Source organism: Lissotriton helveticus, chromosome 9 (genome assembly GCF_964261635.1).
Source record: "Lissotriton helveticus chromosome 9, aLisHel1.1, whole genome shotgun sequence".
In the NCBI taxonomy this organism is placed as follows: Eukaryota; Metazoa; Chordata; class Amphibia; order Caudata; family Salamandridae; genus Lissotriton; species Lissotriton helveticus.
The window spans coordinates 151,393,560-151,420,227 of NC_136070.1; the positions used below are offsets into that span (position 1 = coordinate 151,393,560).

At 45.1% G+C, this 26,668-nt stretch overlaps 2 protein-coding genes across 3 annotated transcripts in view; one reads left to right on the top strand and one right to left on the bottom strand.

Moving 5' to 3' along the window:
- FANCM (FA complementation group M) overlaps positions 1 to 26,668 on the top strand; it is an 837,191-nt gene that overhangs the window by 235,983 nt on the left and 574,540 nt on the right. The window lies entirely within an intron of this gene.
- The window catches only part of LOC144781056 (heme-binding protein 1-like), a 102,889-nt gene that overhangs the window by 20,860 nt on the left and 55,361 nt on the right, over positions 1 to 26,668 (bottom strand). The window contains exon 3 of the mRNA XM_078659681.1: positions 12,959 to 13,100. Within this exon, the coding sequence (XP_078515807.1) occupies positions 12,959 to 13,100 (142 nt within the window). The remainder of the gene's footprint in view (positions 1 to 12,958; positions 13,101 to 26,668) is intronic.

Here is a 26,668-nt window from a genome sequence, read left to right on the forward strand (position 1 = left end):
TGCCCAGGCTGCTCTATCACTTCGCCAACATCCCACTATATGTCCCCACAAAAATATTCTGTGACTTGGAATCAATGATCCGCAACCTGATCTGGAACACTGGGCGCCCCCGAGTGGCTCTGGCGAAACTCTACTCCCCAACTGCTGAAGGAGGGCTGGCAGTCCCTAACATGGAGCTGTATTATCTGGCAGCACAGCTTCAATGGGTGACACACTGGCTGAACGGCGCACACCTAGATGACACGGCCACCGCTACCTACACGTGGACGCACACGCAAATATGCGCATTGTTCCATCCCTTGACTAAGGGACCCCGCCCACTACCTCTACATGTGGCTGTGGCCCGCAAATGCTTCCTCCGTAGCCTAAAATTGACCCGGGAAGTTAGGCCATATGCCCCTGCGCTTCCCCTGTTGGGTACCCCCAGGAGGGGCGGAGCGGTGACGCCGCGCATCCTAGAGAGCTGGACTGCGGCTGGGGTGGAGACGATGGGCGACCTCTATGCCGATGGGGCCATGCTCCCATTTGAGGAACTGGCGGAGGGCACGGGTCTACCAGCGGGGCAGTTCCTGCTCCATGCGTCTATACTGCGGGCATACACGGAATCCTGGGAGATGTTCGGGAAGAACCACCGATACACCACCTAATGCAATACCTGCATGTCATGGGCAACGGTTCCCACATCATCCGCTGGCTGGCGCAGGCCCTCCTCATGCACACACAGCGGTCCACACAACCGATACGGGACAAATGGGCGGCCCACCGAGGGAGGGATTGGACAGACAAGGAGTGGACCATGATCCTAGCATGCCCCGTGAATATCCCACGCAACTCTCGCTTCCGGACTATACAATTTTACATACTACACCAGGCATATTTATCGCCAGACAGGATCAACAGATACTTCATGATCAACACCACTACCTGTCCCAGATGTGACCTGCTAGGCGCGGACATTCTGCACATGCTCTGGCATTGCCCCTCTCTAGCTACATATTGGGGGGTGGTGACGTCTCTCCTGACACGCAGTACTGGCCCAGGGCTACCATACACATGGGAGGCCTGCATTCTAGGATTGTATAAAAGAAATAAGCTAAATAAGACACAAGCCAGGTTCTGGGATCTAGGCCTCATCACAGCCAAGCGGCTACTCACCAAACACTGGAAAAAGAGGGAACCACCGATCCCTAAATACTGGTATGCTTCCTTCACTAACTGGGCTAGGGCAGAAAGCGTGGCACTACATCAAGAGGAGATAGCGGGCCTACGGCAATTCCCAATTGCACAACTCTGGGATGATATCATGAGATCCCTCCAGAAAGAGGGCACGGCCAGAGGACTCATATAGGGATCGCCACAGGTGAGGTGACATGGATGGGGTAGATGTGGTGACGCCAAGGACACAGATAGTGCTTCCCCCTCACGACACTCACACACCCGGAGCGCTGGGGATGTGGTGCTCACAGACCGGTGGGGGCTTGCCCCCCTCCCCAGCCGCCCTAACAAATGACTATACCACACGTCCGACACGCTGGCCAGAGGCCCGGACAGCCACCCACACGAAGAAACATTAGCCCATGTCATGTTACAATATCTTCCTGGCCCCCTCTCGCGGCATCGCTCCCTCAAGTACACTCTCCCGCCCCCCCCCCCCCTCCCACGTAACTCCCCCCGTTTATCTGTTTTGGATTCTTGTCTCCCATATATAGCCCCTTTTCCTCAACCACCCCACCCGGGGGGCACACTTAGACGCCCGACCGGCCACGAGGTCTGGCGCAGGTCGTGTCTCCTCAACTTACAGTCAGGCTATATCAGTTATCCGTATGACACATCACACACTGCATTGATAGCACGTGGGGCTCTGCCGTCCTGAATGGATGGCGTGAGCTGCGGCGAGGATGGACCTAGCGCATGTATTGGATACCTTTATTCCATTGCAGGCATCCGAGGTCTATCCGTGACCTTTATGAGTTTCAGTACAGTGGACACTGGAATGTTAATTGACGACACAACCAACAATTTGGGACTCACCGATGAGAACTGTTCAGGTTACAGAGTTACATTGTTTCCTTATAGATTAATAAAACAAGACTTCCTTTAAATGTACAGTTGCACTATGAGCACACGTGATACGAAGGATACAATTAATGACTTATATTCTATAGTTATAATCGCTGGAAATGTATACCTATCTTTTGTACCTCTCTACTATTACAATACACCGTAATGTTGCGGCCGGCCCTCTGGGTTGTAGGCTCCGCTATGTGTACTGCTCTGTTGACTACTAATAAACGTCTTACAAAAAAAAAAAAAAAAAAAATTATCAGTTCAAGGTCCTACCTTTCGGGGTGACCACAGCACCCAGGGTGTTCACAAAATGTCTGGCGACAGTGGCTGCGCACCTCAGGAGGCAGAACGTTCACGTTTACCCTTATCTGGACGACTGGCTTGTCCAAGCAAAGTCGGCCCAGCAGTGCGCCGCCAACATGTCCCACACCATTCACCTTCTTCACGATCTGGGTTTCTCACTGAATTATCCGAAGTCGCACCTTCAGCCAGCCCATGTGCGGCAGTATCTGGGCGCGACAATAGATACTCTGGCGGCCACAGCTCAGCCAAATTCTGTGAGGATCGACAGCATTCAGTCGCTGATCCAGAAGTTCAGACCGCAACACTTGCTTCCAGCAAGAGTGTTCATGCAGTTGATAGGCATGATGGCCTCCTGCATCTTCATAGTCCCGCACGCGAGGCTACATATGCGTCCGCTCCAAGAATGCTTGGCTCGTCAGTGGACTCAGGCTCAAGGACAGTTGAACGACCTAGTGTTGGTGACCGGTCGGGCATACAGCTCTCTGCATTGGTGGAATCCACACAACCTTTGCAAGGGCCGACCGTTCCAGGAGCCTGTGCCACAGATTATCCTGACGACGGACGCATCTCTCCAGGGTTGGGGAGCTCATGTACTCCACTACACGGTGCAGGGACTATGGACAACGCAGCAAAAGAAGATGCACATCAACTACCTAGAACTGATGGCAATCTTCATGGCGATGAAGGCATTCAAAGTACATCTGTGCAACAAGGTCGTGTTGATCCAGACGGACAACATGACGGCCATGTACTACATTCAAAAGCAGGGAGGTACACACTCTCCACAGTTGTCTCATCTGGCTCAGAGCATGTGGAAGTGGGCCATTCAGAGGAACATCTTCCTCATGGCGGAACACCTCCCGGGCAAGGACAATCAGATGGCGGATCTGCTCAGCAGGTACAGCAACCAAATGCACGAGTGGGAGATACATCCATCAGTACTCCACCCGTACTTCCAGCAGTGGGGTCATCCAGAGATAGACCTGTTTGCCACAAGGGAAAACGCAAAATGCCGAAACTTTGCTGCCAGGTTCCCTCACCCACAGTCGCAGGGCAATGCGATATGGATGAACTGGTCAGGCAGATTTGCGTACGCTTTTCCCCCAGCGCCTCTCATCCCGCTGGTGGCACGAAAGCTAAAGCAACACTCGATGACACTCATCCTGGTTGCTCCAACGTGGGCACGCCAACCATGGTACACCACGTTTCTAGAACTCTCCGTGGTACCGCATCAAAGGCTGCACCTCACACCCAGACTTTTGACGCAGAGCCATGGCGACATTCAGCACCCAGATCCGCAACAGCTCAACCTGGCGACCTGGCTCCTGAGGTCTTAGAGTTTGGCTACCTTAACTTGCCTCCTGATTGCATGGATATCATACGGGAGGCAAGAAAGCCCACCACCAGAGCTCGCTATGCAGCGAAATGGAAGCGGTTTGTCGTTTACTGTACAGAACACAACATCAACCCGCTAGATGCATCCACTCACAACATCATCTGTTATTTGTTACATCTTTACAAATGCAATCTAGCATATGCTTCCATTCGGATACACTTATCCGCCATAGCGGCTTATCTCCAAAACAGGCAGCATCTCTCCGTTTTCAGAGTGCCTGCCATTAAAGCCTTCCTAGAAGGACTGAAACGGGTCATCCCTCCCAGGACCCCGCCAGCTCCTGTATGGAACCTTAATGTGGTCCTCACCAGGCTGATGGGTCCACCTTTTGAGCCTCTGCATTCATGCGAGGTTCCGTTTTTAACATGGAAAGTGGCTTTTCTCATAGCCATTACGTCTCTGCGACGTGTTAGCGAGCTCCAGGCGCTCACTGTACAAGAGCCATTCATACAAATTCACTCGAACAGGGTGGTGCTGCGCACTAACCCTAAATTTCTTCCTAAGGTGGTTTCACAGTTCCATGTCAATCAGACCATTGAACTGCCCGCGTTCTTTCAAAACCCAGAGACAGTAGCCGAAAGAATGCTCCACACTCTTGACGTCAAACGAGCTTTGATGTACTACATCGATAGGACAAAGTATTTTAGGAAGACACAACAACTCTTTGTTGCCTTTTCGGCCCAGCACAAAGGCAACCCCATTTCCAAAGCAGGTATAGCCAGGTGGATCGTTACGTGTATTCAGATTTGCTATCACAAGGCTAAGCGCACTTTAACGGTCCCCCCCAGGGCCCACTCCACACGCAAGTTGAGGGCCTCCATGGCTTTCCTTGGTAATATCCCTTTGGAAGACATTTGTAGAGCAGCCACATGGTCTACACCACACACATTTACTAAACACTACTGTGTAGATGTGCACTCCAAGCAGCAAGCAGCTGTAGGGCAGGCTGTTCTTAAGACACTTTTTCAAACGTCTGCAGCTGGCACAGGCGGCCGCCGTTAATGGAGGGACTGCTATATATTCTATTCTATAGATATGAATTCAGCAGCCCACATGCCTCGAACTGAATATGCTACTTACCAGTATGCATCTGTTCTTGGCATGTAGGGCTGCTGACATTCATATCGCCCGCCCTCCTCCCCGGCACCTGTAGCGGCTGCAGAATTCAACACTTACTCTTAGCATGGTCATCGCTCACACTGTTACTCTCCATCTTCGCCACAATGGCTAAAAACAATCTGGGGATGAAGTCGATGCCCATGCGCACTGTAGTCCAGGGGAGGAGCCACCTATCTCGTGATACTTCGAAGACTCTTCCAGGACAACAATGTGCAATCATCCGGACCCAACACTAGGCGGCGATCTATGCTATAGATATGAATGTCAGCAGCCCTACATGCCAAGAACAGATGCATACTGGTAAGTAGCATATTCATTACCAGCTCCATGACGAGCATGATTTACTGATGCAGATACCGACTTCACTGTTGCAGGACGAAGACTGTCATCCGATTCTGCTGTCCATCTCCAGTAAAACGCCCCATTGACCTCTGCTTAGTTCGCATTCGACACCACTAATTCCTTTCAGTGACGACAATCCATCAGATGCGCGTTCTGTCTCCTCCATGCCCTTCTACGCCGGAGAGTGCATCATTTGCTATGGTGATGCAAATCGCTGCTGAGATTTCCAGCTCCCATGTCAAAAGGTTAAGACCAATCTTTTAACTAAAGTTCTCAACCTGGTCAGACCTCTTTGGACCCTCTTTCTAATTAATGAGGCATTTACTGATACAATTTTAGGTACCTGGTCTCGGTCCTGCTCTGGGCCCCTGATCAACAGATTGCCCATCGCAAACTGCCCTGCACCTGGGGACCCAGATTTTCTCACTCCGCATGCCACCCCTGAGAGTCTTGGGGTGCAGGCCTCGGCCAGTAAAGTAAACCCAAATGTGTTTCTCGATGCTCTTCCTGAGAGAGAGAGCCAAAATGGATTGACACTTTCGGAAGACAAGTCTTTTCATCCTCTAGTCTCGCCTTGCGTTCTGTGAATGCTACCTGCCTGTGTGCAGATAAACCCTCTCCCATGAGACTTAGTGTCTCAGATCCTTCCAGTTGTTCCTGAAGAGGCTCACGCTAATATTTCCCAGGCCATGCAAGATGCCCATGAGGTAGGTAAATTCACAATTCGTAGTGGGCTTGACACAACAGGTTCTTTAGGCAGAGCTGTTTGCACCAGTGCGGCCATCCGTAAATATGCTTGGATGTGGACCATGGCTTTTTATTGGATGTCCAGTGCAGTTTAATAGTCATGGCACTTAATGGTTCTGCCTTTTCGGGAACAAGGCAGATTCAGCCTTGAGCACTTCTAGGACAGCAGGGCTACAGCGTGCTCTCTGGACCTCTCTGCCACTCCACATCAGCCGTCACAGTTTCAACCTCTCCATGGTATTGGTAGGTGTTTTCAAGATCGCCAACTACCACTGGATAAGCAACCTACTTAGTCTTTTTGTTGCCCACAGGGACAACAGGGACCGCATCCAGCCCTCCAGCTGCTGCAGCTTCTAAACCCTCTTGGTGGCAGGATATATCATGCCCTGACAAGGTGGCAGACCATAACCTGGGCAAGTGGATGTTGCAGATTGCCCAGTCGCGGTTCTGGAGCTTTGTTTTCATTATAGGTGCCTGTGTTCACAAGACTTTACCTGTGAGAATCGCATCACGTGGCACCTTGATTGTGCTTGTTTTTAGTTATCACCAGTGTGTTGTGAGTCAGTTGCACAAGGCAGAGGAGAGTCTGGTTACCTACACTGTATGTTTTGTGCAATTAACAGTTGTGCTAATTTCTCTCCAACAGATAGATCCAGTACTATCAGGTACTTCACACAAATAGATGTTTGGGTGGTTAGCAGTGTGAGTTTTCACCACATCACTACCCCTGTTGTAGATAGACTACATAACTTTTTTAGGTCCTGACGAATTGCTTCCAGACTAATGATTAGGCGATAAACATGTTGACCATTCAAACAAAAGAGCGCCTCCTCTGAGACATAATCTCAGCCTTGCGCCCCCTGCTTTGTTTTTACTCAGGGTAGGAGACCCACTGATTAAAATTGTTGTTGCTGGTACTCCCAATCCTGTTTTAACTCACTTATCCAATACATTTTGTCATCTACACTCACTAGGCACCTAACCCCCACGGCACCAAACGGCTATTGGAAAAAAGATCTCCGCCAAAGTGCCCCTCATTGGGAGCCCGACGGGTATTGCAGCGCCGACCCGACGAGGAGCAGCCCGATGATAAGGCATGACACCCATCTGGGTGTGTGAGGGCCCTATATTCCAATAAAATGGATTCCCATCTCTGAATCATTCATGGTCGAGTAATCTTAAATTCCCTTTAACTTACTCCTGTTTAACCATGAACAGCATATTACTTATTTTTCTAGTGCTTTTATACCCTCGCAGCTTCTTGGCATTTGTCTGGTGAGCTACTCCCTTCTCTCCTCTGCTACTCTTGTTTCTGTCTGGATGCTACATTACCTGTGCTCCTTTTGCTTTCGTTTAAGGCCTTTCAAACTGCCTGTGATGTGCTTCTCTCTTCCTCAGTCCCTTACCTTTTTCTACTCGGTGTTACCCTCTTCATTCTTCTGTGCATGCCATGCCTTTCTCCCCCCTTGAGAGGTGTATATTGCTGTCTACTCCGACACAAGCTCCCTTGCTCCTTGTACTTGAGTGCACTGGTTTGAGTGAGAGCAAATCAAGGTGATAGATGAGTGAGTCTGGGTGCCTGGTCAGATGGAGTGAAAGAATGACTGTTGGTGTGAGTGATGATAGAGGAGTTTGAGTGAATGCATGTAAAAATTAGTTAATACCTAAATGAGGGGCATGTGTGCATTAAGTGAGTGTGCACACAGAGGAAATTCATGAGTGTTGGTGTGAGAATGCATGATTGAGGGTGTGGAGTGAGTTGATCTGAGCGAGGGAATGGGGAGACGGATGAATTCTTAAGTGCTTCGTGTGCATAAATACATGAGCGAGAGAGTCATGGATGGGCTGGCTTTGCGCAGGGGTTGAGCAACCAAAAGAGCTACAATGTCTCCAACATTTTGCACCGAAATGTTTTGCTGCCTAAGAATCCGCTTTTGATATTCAAACCTGTTTGTGCCAGGCAATGGGTTTGAAGCATTAACATGTAGAGCATTAAGCTGGTTCATAGAAAGGAAAGCCTCTCCCAATCCCAACAAAGAAAATTAAAAGTTGACAGTTTACACTTGCCTGCAGTGAATTCCGTCACACACACACACACATAGTGAGGGGAGAGCTTTGTCAGGGATGAACCAAGATACAGGTTGTTGGCTACAAAGTGGAGTTTTGTTTGTATCTGTATTGTGAAAGTTCACCCAGCTTTACAACACGCTTAGTGTGCAGGAAGTGTGACACAGAATAGTTGTTTGTTACTTGATGTAAAGGATGTGCATTGTTTGCCCAGTGCCACATTTGTTGGGATAGGGCTGTTCAAAGCCACCCCCTTTCTTCCATCCTCCCATTCACAGTTATGCCAGACAGGGTCTGGTTATGGATATATGGGGGCACCCTGGGCTGCGAAATCAGCAAGAAGCAGCAGCCCTCCATGAAAGCTAGAATCACAATGGCACAATAAATGGCACGATATGGGATACAAAGAGAAAGTACTGATATACAGCTCTCATAGATTGCTCACAGCTGTTGATCAGTGGTCCATCAGGGACAGTTTTGTGACCTTAAATGATTACTGGGAGGGTAAAGAGGAATTTCAATGAAACTCAGAGGCTAGAGCAGTCTAGAACAATAATTACTCATTCTTTTTGACTAGTTGGGGTGGCTCGACAAGAGGAATTCGCAAGCTAGAATGAGAGATGTCATGTACTTTCACCCTGCTCTCTGACTCCACCTTTCTACTCATCCTAAAAGAAGAAGCTCTCCTGAACAGCGATAAAAACACTATCCCCATGATTAGTTCTATCACAAAAAATGAATATACTGATAAATAGAAAATGAAGATATGATATACAACCTATGATTTATATCCTCAGTGAAGTTATGTTAAGTGGCTCCCAAGGAACCTGGCAGATGTTTGGCCTTCAGTTTACCCAATGTATTGCCTGGTTCTTGGAATGGACTTGCTCTCTGGTATCTTGCCTGTGAGCGGCTATCCTGGGGAGTATCTTCTTTAAGCGTGTCAGTAATACTGCAAGGATGCAAAACCATGTGCCGTTGAAGGATAACGACTATACAGAATTTCAGATGAAAATATGACAATATATTTTTTTTAATACACTTCGCTGCCATCCTCCATCTAGATTGTTAGGTCATATGTATTTCATTAGCTGTGTGTGTTTGATTATGTAACACGTGTGGAATCAGGATGTCTCCTACAGTTCTTGTATCGTTCACTGAAGGCAAGGTGCTCAGTTGACGTTGAATTTGGTTGTTATGTTTTGCTATGCTTAGATGTGGCTAGAAGCAGATAAGGTTAGGAATAAATAATGTATTGATTAGTAAGAGATTAGAAATCGAAATGGCTACGTAGATCCTGTATGGAACTGCATGGAACACTGTTTGGATGTGTATTCGCACTTGCAACTCCAAATGTTTTACTCCAAGGGAAGCAGAGTAAGAGAGTGGAGGAGCTGAGAGCCAGAGAGAGAGAGTTAGAGGGAAGATAGAGCAAGATGAGCGGTGAAAAAAAAGAGTTGGCTGGGAGTAAGCTAGAGAGGGACAAGGTGAGCGATGAGGTAGAGAGGAGAGGACTGAAGCCTTGAGATTTGATGCAGAGAGAAAAGATGTAGGAATAGAAGTGGTGTAGGGAGAGAGAAATAAAAATAGAACTGTAATGGTGAAGCAGAGGCAGTGAGTTGTCTCTTGAAGCCACATGCAACTACTGTTTTGAACTCAGCAGTTGGAGATATACAGTTGAGTTCCTGACAAAAGTGCATGTTCAGACTGTTAGAAATTGGGTTTCAGGTTGGCTAGGGTATGCTCCTAAGCCAGGCAGAACTCATCACTCAAGTCGGGGTAAGGGAGTTACACACACAAGATAACCCCTGCTCACCACCTTGGTAGCTTGGTAGAGCAGGCAGGCTTATCCCAGAGGCAATGTGGCACACCACAAAAGAGACTCCACACAAGGTTATATAAAAATATCCTTTGTATTATACACAAAACACATTAGACCATAGTCCCATAAATCAATAATCACCTTGGCAACTAGGCAATAGTCATGACATTACATAGGTCATAAATCACTGCCATATGGCAATGGTCATAACATCATATTTAGTGCAATGAACCTAACCCTTATAGGTTGCACGTGTCATGAAACATCATGAAAACAACATTATTGTGCATATATTATGTAGCTCCTGAACAGAATAATCCTTATTCTGTCAATACAAGCAAATAGCACATTATAAATCGGAGTAGAACATATGAAACAGTTGGATATTGTACACAAACATAGGATGCCCCATATATAGATCACCAGAAACACATAGGGTAAAATCCCCTACCACTGCTGGGAACCCATAGAGACAGTGCATCTGGGCATCTATTCTATGCTATGTGGTACTTTAGGGATTCCAATTATGATACGGGAACCTCTACTCTCCTTCTAGCAGTATTACAGTAGTTTGTAGCCTCCACAGGGTCGGACCCTCCTTGTTGGTCTGTCCCATCCCGCTATCTCCCGGCAACCAGGTGCCCCCTCTCCCACCACCTCTCCTCCCCAACTCAGCAATTTCCAATGGAAAAACATCAGTTAATTTCAAATACATACGGGGGCTACACACAGCTGGTGTCTACAGGGCAACCTCGCTGGGTCTCTTGCATATGCCACGTATCTCCCCGCAAACTCGAAGACCAACTACAGGGACAGGCGGCCTTGCAGCAAGATTGATGGCAAGGTTGAATGAAGAGGGCCTGGCGGACCGCTATGCGGAAATGTAAAATGCTCCCACAAATTCCTCAAAGGGGGAGAGGGGCGGACGGACTCCCGCGGCCCTGCTCCTCCACTAGTGGAATGCCTGTCGGCCTAGTGCGACGGTGTAAGCCAAGGCTTCTATATGGGGGGACTCTCCCTGCTCTGTGTGCACTGGGCCTCTTCTCTGCACTGTTGTGGCCCGCACTGGGTGTTGCCCTGGTCGGCAAGGCTTCCCCTTTCCCGTTGTCACAGGAGCTTTGCCGGCTTTCATGGGTGTCGTCGGGCACTCCCGGACACCTCACTGCAGCTATGGTTGCTAGATGACGCTTGGGGACGCACACTCAGCTGGTGAGCAGCTGCACTCCGCACCGTCCTCAGCAGTCTCTCTTTCACTCCAGAACCCCACAGCACAGCACGGCCAGAGGTGCCTTGGTCTTGTGCACGTCGTGGTGGGAGATGGTAATTGGACCCAGGCAATTTCCAATGGAAAAACATCAGGTAATTTCAAATACATACTGCACCAGGACATTTCCAACAAGCAAAGCACTAGGAGATTTCCAGTGCATGAAGAACCAGGAAGTTTCAAGTAAGCACAGCACTCACAAACTTCCAACATGTAAAGCAAAAGGAATATCCAAATAAAGTGAAAACACCGGAAGGATGACTTTGATGTCCCCGAGTCTTCTAAAACAGGAGGCCAGCACACACAAGCCCTTGGAGATTCTTCCCAAGCAGGATACCACAGCAGGGCAAAAAGAGTCAGTCCTTTTCCTCCACCACAGACAGAAGCAGCAACTGCAGGCCAACCCACCCCGCACTCAGAAAAAGTAGTGCTCCTCACACTGTTCTTCCGCTCTTCTTCTTGGTCGGGTCCTCTTGTTCCTGGAAGTAATCTAAAGCCCTGGGGTTTTAACTCCAATACTTATACCCATTTTGTCATTGTTCTCTTTGTGAGAAGAGTCTCTGAACCCAATCCAAACCAGTCCTGTCCTCCCTGGTGTAGCATGACCACAGGGGGTGAAGACAGCATTGTGAAAAGGAGACACAGCCTATTCAGGTGAAAACAAAGCTCCTCCAATCACTCTAAAGGCAGACCAGGGCTATTCAGACCAGCAATGAGTCACCCAGTCAAGACAGGGCACACCTCAAACCCTCCCTGACTGTCTACAGTGAATGCACATCCCCAGCTCCTATCATTCCAACACCAGATGCTGAATACACAGACAGTCAGATGCACATAGAATGCTAAAGTAAGAAAATGCCCACTTTCTAAAAGCTATACCAAGAGGGGGTTTGGCCCTAAGCGGCTGGACAGGGCCTTCTAATTGGACTACAGAAAGATTTTTCCTAGCCGTCACATTAATGTGCTGATAAAGCAATTAAACAGACTGGAGTCCATAAACTTAATTCATATGGACTTAAAGCATTTATTTGCCTAGTCGTTCATGTGTTTTAGAAGATTTTAAAGTTATTCTTGTAAGATGTTACAAAGCAACTCCCATGTTAGCCAATGGGACAGATAGTCTTTCAATAGTGAAAAATGAAATACACAGTTTTTCACTATAAGGACATTTCACACACACCAGTACATGTCCTATCGTTCACATACACTGCACCCTGCCCATGGGGATACATTGGCCTTACCATAGGGGTGCCTTACATGTAAGAAAAGGGAAGATTGGGGCCTGGCAAGTGGGTGCACTGACCAGGTCAACATGGCAGTTTATAACTGCACGCGCAGACACTGCAGTGACAGGTCTGAGATACCTTTACAGGGCGACTCATGTGGGTGGCCCACTCGTGGGTGGCCCAACCAGTACTGCAAGCCCAATAGTAGTATTTGATTTACAGGCCCTGGCACACATTACTAGGGACTTACCAGTACATCAAATATGCCAATCATGGATAACCAATCAGTGCCACAGTTTTATACAGAGAGCATATACACATTAGCACTGATCAGCATCTTTCGTAAGATGTAAAGAAGGGTAAAGCATGAATACCTCAAAAACTTGGCATGTGATAGTCCCACACTTCCAGACATCTGTCTAATGTTACATCATGTCGATTTAAGAAGGATAAATTATAATTTCTTAGATTGATTATTGTTAATCGGAACAACAAAAGGTATTTTTAATTTGAGCTAACCACCCCTTTTTGGCGCTATTTTGTTGCAATATCTTGTTAGTTTTAAGCACTATTGGGGTTTCCACGACAGTAGGGAAGGCTGTTACCTGAAGAGTTCTGCTCACAAATGTACTTCATGATCTTCATGAATCCCAGGCATATGCTCTGCTCATACTGCTCTTCTTGCATTTTGACACAGGCCCATTTAGCTCTTCCATACTGGCGTTTTTCATAGAGCACTTCACCGCACTGCAAAGAAACAAAGAGCCTTCATAGATAGCTCGCCGTGCATTTATCACAGTTATGGCAAACAGCTTTAATGCAGGGATATTTTTTTTATTTAAAACATAGCACGTGTATTTATTGTATGCTGAAGTAGACAACAGGAAAAACAATTAAATGTTGTATGCCTGTCTTAAGTGAAATAAAAAAAATTAAATGCAGTAGTAAAAATATTACACCACAAAATATTCCTTTATACCACGTTCTTGTCTTCCGTGATACCTGCTGCCAGTGAACATACAATAAATCCAACGAGCATCTTCTTTCTTTATTGTATATTTTGACACCCGTCAAGTGCTGTTTCTGAAGTTCTGGTCTGAATCTCCAAAAACAAATGGCACTTGGTGACTATCTAGCTCCTTCATTATTTTGTAAAAGTAGCATTATATATATATGCAGCCATTGTGTTAAACGTGAAGGGCAAGAGTAGGGGGGCATGTCCGTATTGCCTGTGATAAATCGTAGTGGAGATGTGCCCATCAGTGCCTCTTGTCTGAACCGTTGCTTGCCACATGTCTGATTTGTGGACATGACTTTATTTCAGTAAGCCTAGCAGCAGTGTAGAGCGCGAAAACAGGATCACTGCTACATCTCAAGCTCACCATGAGTTGATTTTCTAGTAATTGTGGCTGGATCCTCACACTCTCTTAACTCTTTCCCAAATTGTTTCTTAAAAACCACACGTTGTGCTGAAGTGCACCTGGGGCTTGAAACACGGAATAAGTCGATATGATCTCTCCTACCATCAGAATTTCTGTTGTTCCCTTACAGAGGCTGCAGTAATGTGCAAGTGCCTCTTTCTCCCTTACTCATAAATGTGTGGAACCGAAAAAAACAGTTTGTTTACAGAGGTTTCAGTTGAAAGCTAATTTTACTTGACAAGCACTTTGATCTGCCAATTGGGTTGTGCTGTATGTGGTTCCCTCCTTACAGTTCATTCAAGGAGGTTCTTGATGGTTTTCTCATTAAGAACTCAAACTGAGAAGTAACTTTCATTCTGAATAACTTCCTTTAATACTGCTGGAAATGTTAAAGGTTCTGATCTTCATTAGATCCCTTGAGCAGATCCCAGCAGTCTAGATCAGTACTTGGCAGCAGTTTCATCTAAGGTGTACTTAAGTCCCATTACATATAACGAACTGAGGACCGAAATTCCAACGGTTAGAAAAAATAAAATAAAATATGAGGTAGTGGGCGGCTGGACAGCAAGCAATGGAAGCGGGATGGAGTAAAGTGGTGTTGAAGCTGAACAAAAAAACATTTTTAGAGGTGGTAGCAGGTAAGATGTTCATATACCCTGCGCATAAGTCTGGAGATGCATATGTATGATTAATCACAATGGCATCCTCAGATTAGGAAGTTTCTGGCAAAAGGCTAATAGTGATGGTTGGATACTGACATTAGGCAGGAGTTTTTGCAGCAGTATTTGAGATGGGGCTAACTTGCTCATGCTCATTTTATTGCCCATTAACTTTCCTCTCTTTGTTTTCCCTGCTTCTTTCCTCTTTTACTCCTCCTCTTTTCTGTTTTTTTCATCATCCACTCGCTCATTTCTGCTGGTTTTCTTGACACTTTTGCTTTTATTTTGTTTATTATTTTTTTTCACCTTGTGCTCTATTTGGCCACTTGTTGCTGCTTCTTGCTCCTTTCATTGCATTGCACTCTGTTGGCCTTTTCCTGCTTTTCCCACCCAATGCTTCCCACAAGCTCCTTCCTATTTACCACACTCTCCTCTCCAGGAACTATTTAATGGTGACCACAGTCACAACTGGACTACGGTAGCACCCTTTAGGACACGATCGGCAAACAACTCAGCAGACAACTCAAAACCATCTAGAGCTTAACAGCCAGACTCTAACTCAACCTCCGACGCTGCACCCCTATCACACTGCACCTCCGAGAACTCCACTGTCTTCCAGTTCAAACTCTTCATGCTCACATTCAAAGCACTACACAACACCTGCATGATCAGCCACATCTCATTTGTCAAACCTACTAGGCACCTCCACTCGACCGGACTCCTACTTGCAAACGTTCAGCGCGTACACAGAACCGGAACTGGTGGCCAGACTTTCTGCATGTTGCTCCCAAGGCTTGGAACGACCTGCCTTAACACATCCCAGCCTCCTCCTCTCTTCTTGAATTCCACAAAAAGATGAAGACCTGGCTCTTTGAATAGTCTGCTTGAGACCTCAGTAGGCCAGGCTGCACTTGCTACCGTGCCATAGTACCCTCATGGGTGATAGTGCACTCCAAAAATACTTATAACACAACGTAAACCTCCTGAAATGCTGTGTAGGTTAATTAGATAAAGTGGTTTATGTCGATGAAGGGCTTTATATGTGAGAATTTTTCTCTGGTTTTAGGGCTGTGGTGAGTTGATTGTATTTTCTGATGCTAGAGGTGAGTCAACCTACTGATAGAAAGACTGCTCTTTGACGCTAGCAACAAATGTTTTATTGAGCATGATGCAGTTTATAATTAATGCTTGCAAAGCATAGTGAAAGTTATTTGGTGTGAGAAGCCATTTTATTTTCTTCACATGATAGTGCACCACATGTTTTAGCCCTCTTAATCTCCATAGTCAACTAATCTGGCTTTACCACTAATTACTTCATTCCTCTTCCTCCAATTGTAAATTAACACCAATTCTTTTCTTTTAAGCAAACTTGCCAGTGATAATAACATTGATAACATAATACCTTATTCACATCCTCAAGTACTACCTTGAGCTATCCAGGGCTAAGCTACACTGTTTCAACATTGTTTTGGACATAATTGTGATAGCAATACCGTTTACTGAAGGCTAGTTCCATCAGTAAATAAAGAACCTCTGGTTAGCCGTCCCTTTGTTGAACAAGTCCAACTCTTATTTACTCTAAGTGCTTTCTTATTTAGAATCTCCCATTTCTAGCCGATGTCAGTGAAATTGAATTCATCATACCTCCCCAATGATATAATTTGGATGATGGTCTTTTCTGGTAGTCATCCCTGAAATAGTTCATAATCCACACCTGCCAATGCTGGATAGGAAATCGTGTGTCCTTGTTTCCATACTGCAGGCATAGCAGCCCTCATCCTTTAAGAACCTCCCATCTTTTGAAACTGTGGAGTTCTCTGTATAGTTAGTCCACCCAGGATGAGGAAAATCTTGAGTAGCAACTGTATAAATTCAGGATAAAGCATTCAAATTAACAAAACAATTTGAACCAAAGGTGTATTTTGTGGATACATCTGAGTAGGTCAAGCAATAACATAAAGGTAAATAGATGGCGAACACGTAGAAATCAATGTAGGTTTGCTTTTCTTTAGTTTGTTTGATGCATAGCAGTATTGAGCAAACCATTCATATGTAATTTAGTTAATTTCTAGCAAAGGTATGCACAGTAAGCAGAATTCGAAGACTACCATGAGTGGTAAAAGGGACAGTTTCACATGATACTGTTCCTTACCATCGATGTTAGTAACCAGAAGAGTGCTCTGTATAGAACATAGACATTGGGTTCATAGGCAGCAGTACTTCTTCCAGCTTTTCTTTTTGAAAGCATACTTTTTGCCACAGCTTACAGACTTCAGACGTACTTGTTTCAAAGAGAAAATGGACAGAAATCGGAGGCTGACTATTTCAAGTTAACTTGCATCTGAAGCTCTGCTTTTACGTGCTCACCACCACACCTATTTACTGTGTCACTCCAGGTAAATTTAACGTGAGAAAGCGATCATCTCGGTTGTATTGCTTCCTGACAAGTAAAGTATAATTACATCTTTAAAAAAAAAAATTGGGAACTTTACATGCCAAGTTTGAAAATATCATGTAGCCATAACTGGCACGTGGTAAGTCCTTTGTCTGTGTTGGTTGGCAAAACAGGAGCAATTTAACTGAATTTGTTAAATTGACATTCAAGTTCCAAATCATGGGTAAGGTTGACCGCATCAGCAGCTGTACAGAGTTGTTGAAAGGTGAGCTTCTCCATTAAGTAGCAATGTTCTAGCCAAGTCACGTAAAACGGCCTCAGATCATTTTTTACAAATACCTGTACAGTAAAAAAATTACTCTGTATGCTTGTCATCGAATGAGACTTGTTTAACGTAAGATAATTCTGTACTTGAAAATTTAAGACCTCGTTTCCCACCTGGACCTTCAGTTTGTTCCCCAAAATCCTGAGGATAACTGTAACCACAGGGGCACTTCCCTCATTTCTCTCAAGCTGCAGGATAGAAGTATTTAAAGGGGTAATGTGTTGTCAACTGAAAAGTAAAACTCCTCCTGTTCCATAGTGTCTTGCCCACTTTTAAGCCCTGGAAGATCCCATAAAATTTGGTGTGTTTTCAACTTTCAATAGCTACTAATAGGAGTTTCAGTACAGAAAATGTCTGTAATCGGTTATTGAATAAATATATTCATAATATTATTACTGATAATAATCCTATTTTTACATGCAAGCATGAAAATGTTGCACTCATTTATGAGCTTAAAAATCTGCATTAGCATATTGGGAATGTCTTTTACAAGTTTGTGAAATAGCTGCTCACCATCCAGCTCACTGTTTGTTTTTGCATTTTATGTTTGACGTAGATTTTAAAAGTGCTTTTTGAGAGCCCTGTTTAAGGTGTTGCAGTAGTAATGCAAGAACCAGTGCTACATAATGAAGGGGAGTTCTACATAGCTAGCAGAGTTTGCTGGACACTGTTAAAAAGTACACCTAGATTGCAGATTTCTGTACTCGTCGGATTCACTTTGGCCGGCTGAAACGGAGGGTAGAAGGGCCCATTGAGTAGAATTTTTTAGGTCTCAGCCTGCGATGGCTGCGCTTGCGCAGTCTCGCTGGCGAGACTTAATGAGATAGAGAGAACATCACTAGTGAGGTCAAACCCCGCCCCTCTTCTCCATTGGCTGGCCTCCTAAACGGGGGCCAGCCATTGGAGAAGAGGCCCTAGTGACGTTCTTCTTTCTCTTTAAGCCCTGTCTTTTTCAGATTGACTTCCCCGACTTACTGCTGGCGTAAAAGGTTTCTTATCTTCTTTATGGGTCCAGATGGTCCCATAAAGAAGATAAGGAACCTTTTACCCCAGCAGGAAGTCGGGGAAGTCAATCTGAAAAAGGACCGGCTAAAAGAGAAAAATCGCGTCATGACAAGCACTTGTTTAATTATGTTTTGCTGTGCGGTTTGCTTTCACCGCGCTTTTTCTGCCTGTACCGTGGCTTTTTTATTTCTTAATTATAATTTGCTGTGTGGTTTGCTTTCACCGCGCTTGTTCTGCCTGTGCCGTGGCTTGTTTATTTAATTATTTAGCTGTGCGCGATTCGCGGCGCGATTTCCTTTCACCACGGTTGTTAAAACAGCCATCTCTTCCTCTTTCCACCAATCTTTGCAGCTGTTTACGTCGAAGTCTCTGCACCATTTAATCTATTCTTTCGCTTTCAGTAGAAACATATGTAAATCCTCTTGGCTGTGCAGCCCTTTGAAAGATCACAAGCATTGTTCCTTCAGAAGGCCCCGCGCGCTTCAAGCACTTAATTGGCCAATTCTGCCCCTTCCCCGATGCTGCTGCATTAGTTGATCACTGTCCCTTCTGTAAAAGCACAAACCCGCTTCTGTCCGGGTCCACACACACACACCCTCGTCCAATTACTCAGGAATTAAAAACATCAAGTTGCAGCCGTTTACGTAGAACTCTCTGTACTATGTAATCGATTCTTTCCCTTGAAAGATCACAAGCATTGTTCCTTCAGAAGGACCTGCGTGCTCCAAGTGGTGGCGTGCCGCCCGCATTTGCTTTCACTGCGCTTGTTAAAACAGCCTTCTCTTCCTCTTTCCACCAATCCTTGCAGCCGTTTACCTAGAACTTTCTGCACCATGTAATCTATTGTTTCCCTTGAAAGATCACAGGCATTGTTCCTTCAGAAGGACCACGTGCTTCAAGTGGTGGGGTGCCGCCCGCCTGCCCTCCTGGAAAGAAGAAGAGCTCAGTCTATTTAAAGCACTTTATTGCCCAGTTCTGCCCCTTCCTTGACGCTGCTGCATGAGTCGATCACTGTTCCTTCTGTAAATGCACAAACCTGCGTCTGTCCGGGTCCACACACCCTCCCTTGTCCCATTACTCAGGAATTCAAAACGTCAACACAACATATTTTTGCTTCTATAAATGTAGCTGCCATTTAAAAAAAATTTGAGTGATGTCTGAGCTCGCACTGAGGGCTGCCTGGCGGTGTTGCGGGGGAGGGAGGGGGGATGGCAGTGAAGGAAGGCGGAGCAGGTTGGCAACGGGCAGCAAGAGATCCGGGGAGGGGGCAAGGTTGGAGACCTGGCAGGGGAAGGGGAAGAACAGAAGGTATAGGGAGGTGGAGGACAAGAGTGGAGAGTCGTGTGTGAGACACTGTGTGTGTGTGTGTGTGTGTGTGTGTGTGTGTGTGTGTGTGAGACACTGTGTGTGTGAGACACTGTTTGTGTGTGAGACACTGTTTGTGTGTGAGACACTGTGTGTGAGACACTGTGCGTGTGAGACACTGTGTGTGGCTCTCTGTGTGTGTGGCTCTCTGTGTGTGTGGCTCTGTGTGTGTGTGGCTCTGTGTGTGTGTGTGGGTGTGGCTGTGTGAAGAAGCAACAAAAAAAGTAAAGCCTAGGTCTGAGAATATATTGCCAGAGTGCTTAGCGGCAAGGTAATATAAAATCAACATGTCATATATAATCAGGACGCCATATAGCTTGATAGTCCAATATAAGCTTATTCAAACAAAACATTATTATGTTATAGCCATAACGAAAAATAACTAATGATGTAATATTGTTTATAAAGTAAAGAATAACCCAGGTTCAAGACAGGCTTCATTAGTTACTCCTATGCTGCACCATTGGGTAACTTTTAATTATCAACATATGGCAGGCCGAAATCGTGTCATCAGATCTAAGTATCTGGGATGGATATTCTATGCAGAAAACAGAAGCCTTGCATCTGTAAAAGTCATGGACGAAGTTGTGTTCATCTCACAAGCTCTAAAAGATACTCTATAATTCCAGTATTTTTCGAAGCGGTTTAAAAACAACCTCCAGAAATGTGACTAGTGTTTAGGGCTAGCAGAATAATAGAACCCAAAGCAGTAGTTATAGTATTAGAAATGACCATATGGTGGTGCTTAGGATTGAGTGAATGAATACAATGGTAATATGGAAACCTAAAATTTAATGTACAAGGATTTGGCCACATGGAACTCTATTAAACGTAGATACTGTTGAAATTAAGTCACATTTAATACATGAATATTCTCGGCCTGCTAAGTCTTTGGTTAAGATTTTTTTGTATCAACTCATTTCTAGCCGTTTGATACTATGACTGAAATAGTTCTGGAGGTTAAGGATAGATACATGTGCAGACCACAGATGTTCCAAACCCGTTTACATCATGCATTGGCATACCGATTAAAACCAATGTTGCCTGCCATAGCCTCTCAGGCTCAAGATCTCAAATAGCCGCTCTGTATGGTTTTAGTGCAGCTGTGGAACAAAGGAAGACTCAATAGGTTTGTCAGGAACTGCTTTAAAGGCACAGCTAGCTTGGTGAGATTTCCATATACCCTACCTCTGCCAGTATAAAGCCACTGATTGGGCTTGGGCCTTATACCCAAGCCAGGGGTATGGCCCAGCTCCTACCCTAAGCTAGCTGCAAACGCCAGTGTGGTACCATCACACTGGATCAATCAATTATCACTATTATGAATCTGTTTAAACCACTTGGTATGTGAGCTTCCCCTGAAGCTTAGGTAATCGATTTCAATGTAAAAAAACATTTGCTACAGTCACCCATCTAATAGCATTTTACCCAAAGGATTTATCTACTTTTGCACCATATATTTTTTTATTTGTTGTGTTAATGAGCAGGCCACTCCTGAAAACAAATTTCAGATAACGTAATAGATTTTAAAAACGCATGGGGGTGGGTGACACAAAGTATAATTTGTAAGTGTGTATATCTAGTTGCTACCAAGAAGTGTTCCTCATTGGTGCAGCCCTCGAGGTACATTACAACCCGATTGATGTACATTATAAGCAAAGATGGAGCCAAGCCGCAACCGTCCTGTGCGGATAATTGATCTACATGAAGTAGTATTTGTGTATGTGTGTGTGTCCTCTCTCATGTATTTACAACATAATAGACACTCAAGGGCGGTAAGTATGAGTGGGCACAAGAGGCCCGTGGGGAGTTCTATTAATAACAGAGGTACTGGGATAAAAGAACAGGAGGTCAAGTTCCTTTTTGCTACAAACATGTTAGATGATTGCGAGTTAATAATTAACCACCTATGCACACGTTAATCACCTGCAGCCTGAGAGTTTTCAAAATGCTGGCTTTGACTCACAATGAAATTCAAATGTAATGCATTTACTCTCTTATCTGTTCAAGTGCATGAGCCAAAGCAAATTCCCACCTTTTCCCGTCCAGATTTGTAGCGCCTAACAGACCACCCGGGGTAATATGTCACATTTCAGTCTCGAAGAAGAACGCCTTTTACAAGTGAGTCAAACAAGTCAGGGTCCACAACGCGTCGGTAAAACAAAAACCTGAATGCATCCCTCACGATGACTTCCAGTCTTTGAGATTAGCTTTCATATGGCTGTAGAGTAATGTGTTTGGCAGTGTAACTTTCCAAAGTATTTACCTGTCACACTTAAATAAGTGATAAAATGTACTGGGATGTTTTTATTGAACCAAATAAGTCTCATATGAAAGCGAAATGCTTCTGAGCTCACGGTGTGAAGATGTACTGAGATACTCGTGAAAATACCATGCATGAGAAATAAAAAACAATGAACTTTTTTGGGATTGAAAAACGTGTAGAAATTTAGTAATTGGTATTAAACAATACATTTGAGGATGAAAGTAGTATATTTTATTGTGCATAGGAAGACACTGTGGTTTGTAGCTGTGGGGCAATTTTGTTTTGTGCCCCTGGCCAGGGGATTATCCCAGGGTCACACTAAAAAGACTACATTCATACACAAATCAGTATCACAAATAAGGGTGCAATGCTCAGGTTTTAAGATCTTGTCTACCAGGTAGTGCAAAGTGTCTGTTGGCAATAAGACCTGGGGCCTTATTACGATGTCGGTCTGAGTTGCCTCCGACTGACCTGTCTCGGTGCGGGAATCGCTGACCATAGGTTGGCGGTTCCACACATCGAATTAGGATGTGACTGCACGTGGTGCACTCGCAAACTCTGTTGTCTATGGGAGCTTGTGTGAAAACCGCCCACAGCACAAGCTCCCATTGAAAAATAGGAGTTTGTGAAAATCCCTGCGGCACACAGTGCAGGGATTTTCAGGGGGCCCCATAGGTGCCTCCCCAGGCCACAACTGGAAGGCTAGGAGGGAAGGGGGGCCTGCTAGGGCCCCCAAAGTCACTTTCCGACAGCCTTTCCATGTCGGAAAGGTTGACATGGAAAGGCTGTCAGAAACCGACATCATAATCCCGACAGCGGAAACGCCATCCCTAAGGGATTATGAGCCCATTCTGACTGGCGGACGGGCTCCTTGAGCCAGTCGAACAGAGTTGGATCCCCCAGACGGTTTACACCCCGACCTCCATCATTGTAATATGATGGTCAAAGTGTAAACCCACAATGTCGGTCGGAGACTTTCTGACCAACATTGTACTCAGGCCCCTAATGTCAGCTTACAGTTGGCTTAGAGCCCACACATTGCTTACCGTTGGTTGGCTTATTGTCTCTCTCATTTGCTTGCTTCTTATTTATTAGTTTGTAGGGGCAATAAAGAGCATCGGGATAGACATCTGCTACATAACTTATTTTAATTCCTGATGTATATGTAGGTCAAGAGCATCAACAAGGTCTCATCACCTATTCAGAATTAATTAATTAATTAATTGTGGGTTTCTAAAGCGCTAGAATCGACTCCCGAAGGAGTATCTCTGCGCTGTAGACCGCTGGGGAACCAGTCCTGGCTTTCCCTGTGAGATGGTCCCTACTGGGTATCTCCAAGGTGAAACCAGGCATCCCCGGCGTATGTGGGGGGCCGTTGTGGAGATGAGGCAAGCTAATGCCCAGAGTTGCCGAGTGTGATCCCTGGTTAGAGTAGGCACCGAGGCGAGAATTATGGAGTCCGCTGACCGTGGTCCACGACCCTGCCGCGTCGGGGATAGAACCCTGGTCCCGGGCCGTCCTCTGCTTCCGGGTCTGAAGCCTCTAACCAGTGAGCCACACCACTCCATAGAATGCATGTTATATTGCAGCTAGTTTAAATGTGAGGCTCGTCTGCTTGATGATGACTAATTTGCCAAACCTGTTCTGGAACCTGGTTCCTACAGAGAAATTCCATGTAAGAAAAGAGCATTATTTATTGAGTTTCAGTTTATGTGGTATCCTGTATCTCACTGTGTTATTAACTTGGTTATTGGGGACAATGTACTTCCGTTTTTTTTCCTGCGGGTAGGTGTGGCAACACACGAATCCAGGAAAAAAATATAAAAAGCCTTACTTTGTGATCTCGGAATCTGATACACTGATCATGGACTGCATTGTACATTGATCTGGCTAATGTAAGAAGAATAAGATTAGAAGGGAAAGCGATGACCTTATTGGACATAAACCCTTATCTCTGTGAATTGGTCTTTGACACTATGGTGTCCTGTAGTTTGGTTACACTTTCATGTTGTCAAATTAAACAGTAATACTGACCGTCTGCAAGAGACCATGAATCTTTGGTCACTGAGAAAAAGAAACTACTGACTTTGAGGTACGAGGAAACCTACTTCTTCTAAGGTTGATGTTCTACTCGGCTGTGAGCATAGGTGCTTCTATGTCCTTTTTTACCCTTTGGTCTGCCTTTGCACAACCATTTCTTTTTCATTTTGTTTGTATATCTTTTTTTTAATCCTGTCAATAGCTTAATGTTGATATAAAAAGGTCTATAACAAAATATTGGGGTTGGAATGTGTTTTTAATACTTTTATTGAATGTTTTCCTCAATTATATTGTATATGCATCGAACAAACCTGGTCTGCTAAATTCTATTAAATAATGGCTCAAACAGTGTGAGATTTAAACTGCAACAGATAGTACCAGTGGAAAAGTCATAGCAACTATTAAGTCTTGAGAGTCATAAAAGAGTCTTAATTCAGTAGGAGAAATAACCACATGTTCCTAAACATTAGACACTGAAACTGTAATGAACACGTAAATGTTTGTATTGACACCTGTAGGAGTTACAAGTCCATCCTTAGCATAAATTAAGATTCAAGTGAGGTGTTGAAGAGAACAAAGGAAGTAGGTATAAATTATAATCCTGTCCAATACCTTGGACATGTTCAAATGACTAATTTTACAGCATGAATTTGATAGGTTTGTCATCTGCTGCCCAGAGTCTTCTAGGAGTATATCTGTGGGTGATGGATATGGTGTTTCACTTGGCACCATTTCACACCATTTAGTTTTTGTTACTGATTTAGTTTCTTTGTCGTTTACTTCTCTTTGAAAATATCATAAACTTTGAGCACATACTTCTTGATTGGAATCCCATTCACTTTGCTCCTGTTTGGAAGCATTGCTCCTCTAACCAAGCAGGATGACCAGAAACCTGTTCCTTGTTTGCTTACAATATGAATGAAGAGCAATAGTTACTTACCTGTAATCTGTGGTTCTCCAGTATTGGTGTCTTTCATAGATTCACATGCCTGAATCATTCCCCGTCGTCGGAGTAGGAGTCCCACGGTATATAAAAAAGCAGTAATATGCCATTTGTACATAGCAAATAACAGTTATAATAAACCAGGAAGTAAAGTAGCCTCAGCTACCAATGAAAAACTTCCACATTAGTGACTATCCAAGTCATTATGTTAGACCAAACTGCAGCCAATCAGGCCACAGCTCCCACCAAGGTATTCTCCCCAGAGACCCAGGCTGTCAGATTTTTGTAGCACTGGAGTGTACCAGAGTATATATACATATATCTTAACAGTCTGGGTGAGACTCTGAGGGGAGGTGGGTGGGTGCATGTGAATCTATGAAAGACACCAATACTGGAGAACCACAGATTACAGGTAAGTAACTATTGTTCTTCTCCAGTATTAGGGGTGTCTTTCATAGATTCACATGCCTGAATCCGAGTAGTTAGCAGTAATACAATATGTCGCTCTTATACGCCAAAAGAACAGTTTTCATGCATGAAAAGAAAGCAATGCAACAACATATGAAAGCGTAAAAGAGCAAAGGAGGTGGGAGAGATCACCAGAGGCTCACCTTACTGAAACAGATTACGCAGGACTGCTCTCCCCACCGAGGCATCGGTATCGCTTGAAGAATCCAGACAGTAATGCCTCGTGAATGTGTGTCTGCTGGACCATGTTGCGGCTCTGCAAATGTGCGGGAGAGGCACACCAGCAAACAAGGCAGTTGAAGAGGAGACTGCTCTCGTAGAATGTGCTCTAGGTAAGGTCTGTAAGGGTTTACCTGCTTGTTGATGGCAGAGCCCTATCGTGGATGAGACCCACCTGGCGATAGTCTGTTTTGTAACAGCACAGCCTTGTCTTGGTCTGCCATACGCCACAAACAGCTGATCCGTCTTTCTGATGGCAGCTGTTCTTGAAAGATACAATTTAAGGCATCTCTTAATGTCTAATGTGTGTAAAGTCCGCTCAGCTGGTGACCGGATTGGGGAAAAATGTCTCAAGTATCACTGGCTCATTTAGATGAAAATCCGATGGTACTTTGGGCATGTACTTCGGGTTGGTGCGTAGTATCACAGAGTCATGTGTGAATTGCAAGAATGGTGGCTTAGAGGTGAACGCTTGCATGTCACTCACCCGTCTGGCTGATGTTAATGCCAGCAGTAATGCAACCTTCCAAGTGATGAACTTGAGATCGACCTTATGGATAGGCTCAAAGGGATGGCGCAGAAGCTGAGCCAGTACTATATTCAAATGCCAAGATGGAGGTGGTCGGCGTATAGGTGGAAACATACGAAATAAACCTTTAAAGAACTGTTGGATTATTCTTGAGGAGTATAGAGAATTCTTACCATCCTGACGGTATCGTGATATGGCCGCTAAAAACACTTTAAGTGTTGAGTGCGCCAAACCTGATTTAGCCAACTGCAAAAAGAAGGGCAATATCTTTTCCAGCTCCGCATTCATTGGATGTAAATTCATAGTTTGGCACCAAACACAAAAACGCTTCCACTTCAGTTTGTAAGTTTTGTTTGTTGAAGGCGCCCTAGCATTGGCCAGGACTTCTTGACAGTCCTGTGGAATGTTCAAGTGTGCAAACTCATGGTGTTGAGGAGCCAAGCCGATAATTTTCAGAGAATGAGGGTCCGGATGATACACCCTGCCGTCTTGAATTGTTAGAAGATTTGGAATTCGAGGTAGTTGGCGCTCTGACAGAAGGAGAAGCTGTGTGAAGCAATACTGTCGTGGCCACCGTGGAGCAATCAGGATTATTCGACACGGTTGTTTCCTCATTTTCTTGATGACTTTGGGAATTAACGGAATTGGCGGGAAGGCGTAGGCAAAGATCCGTTCCCAAT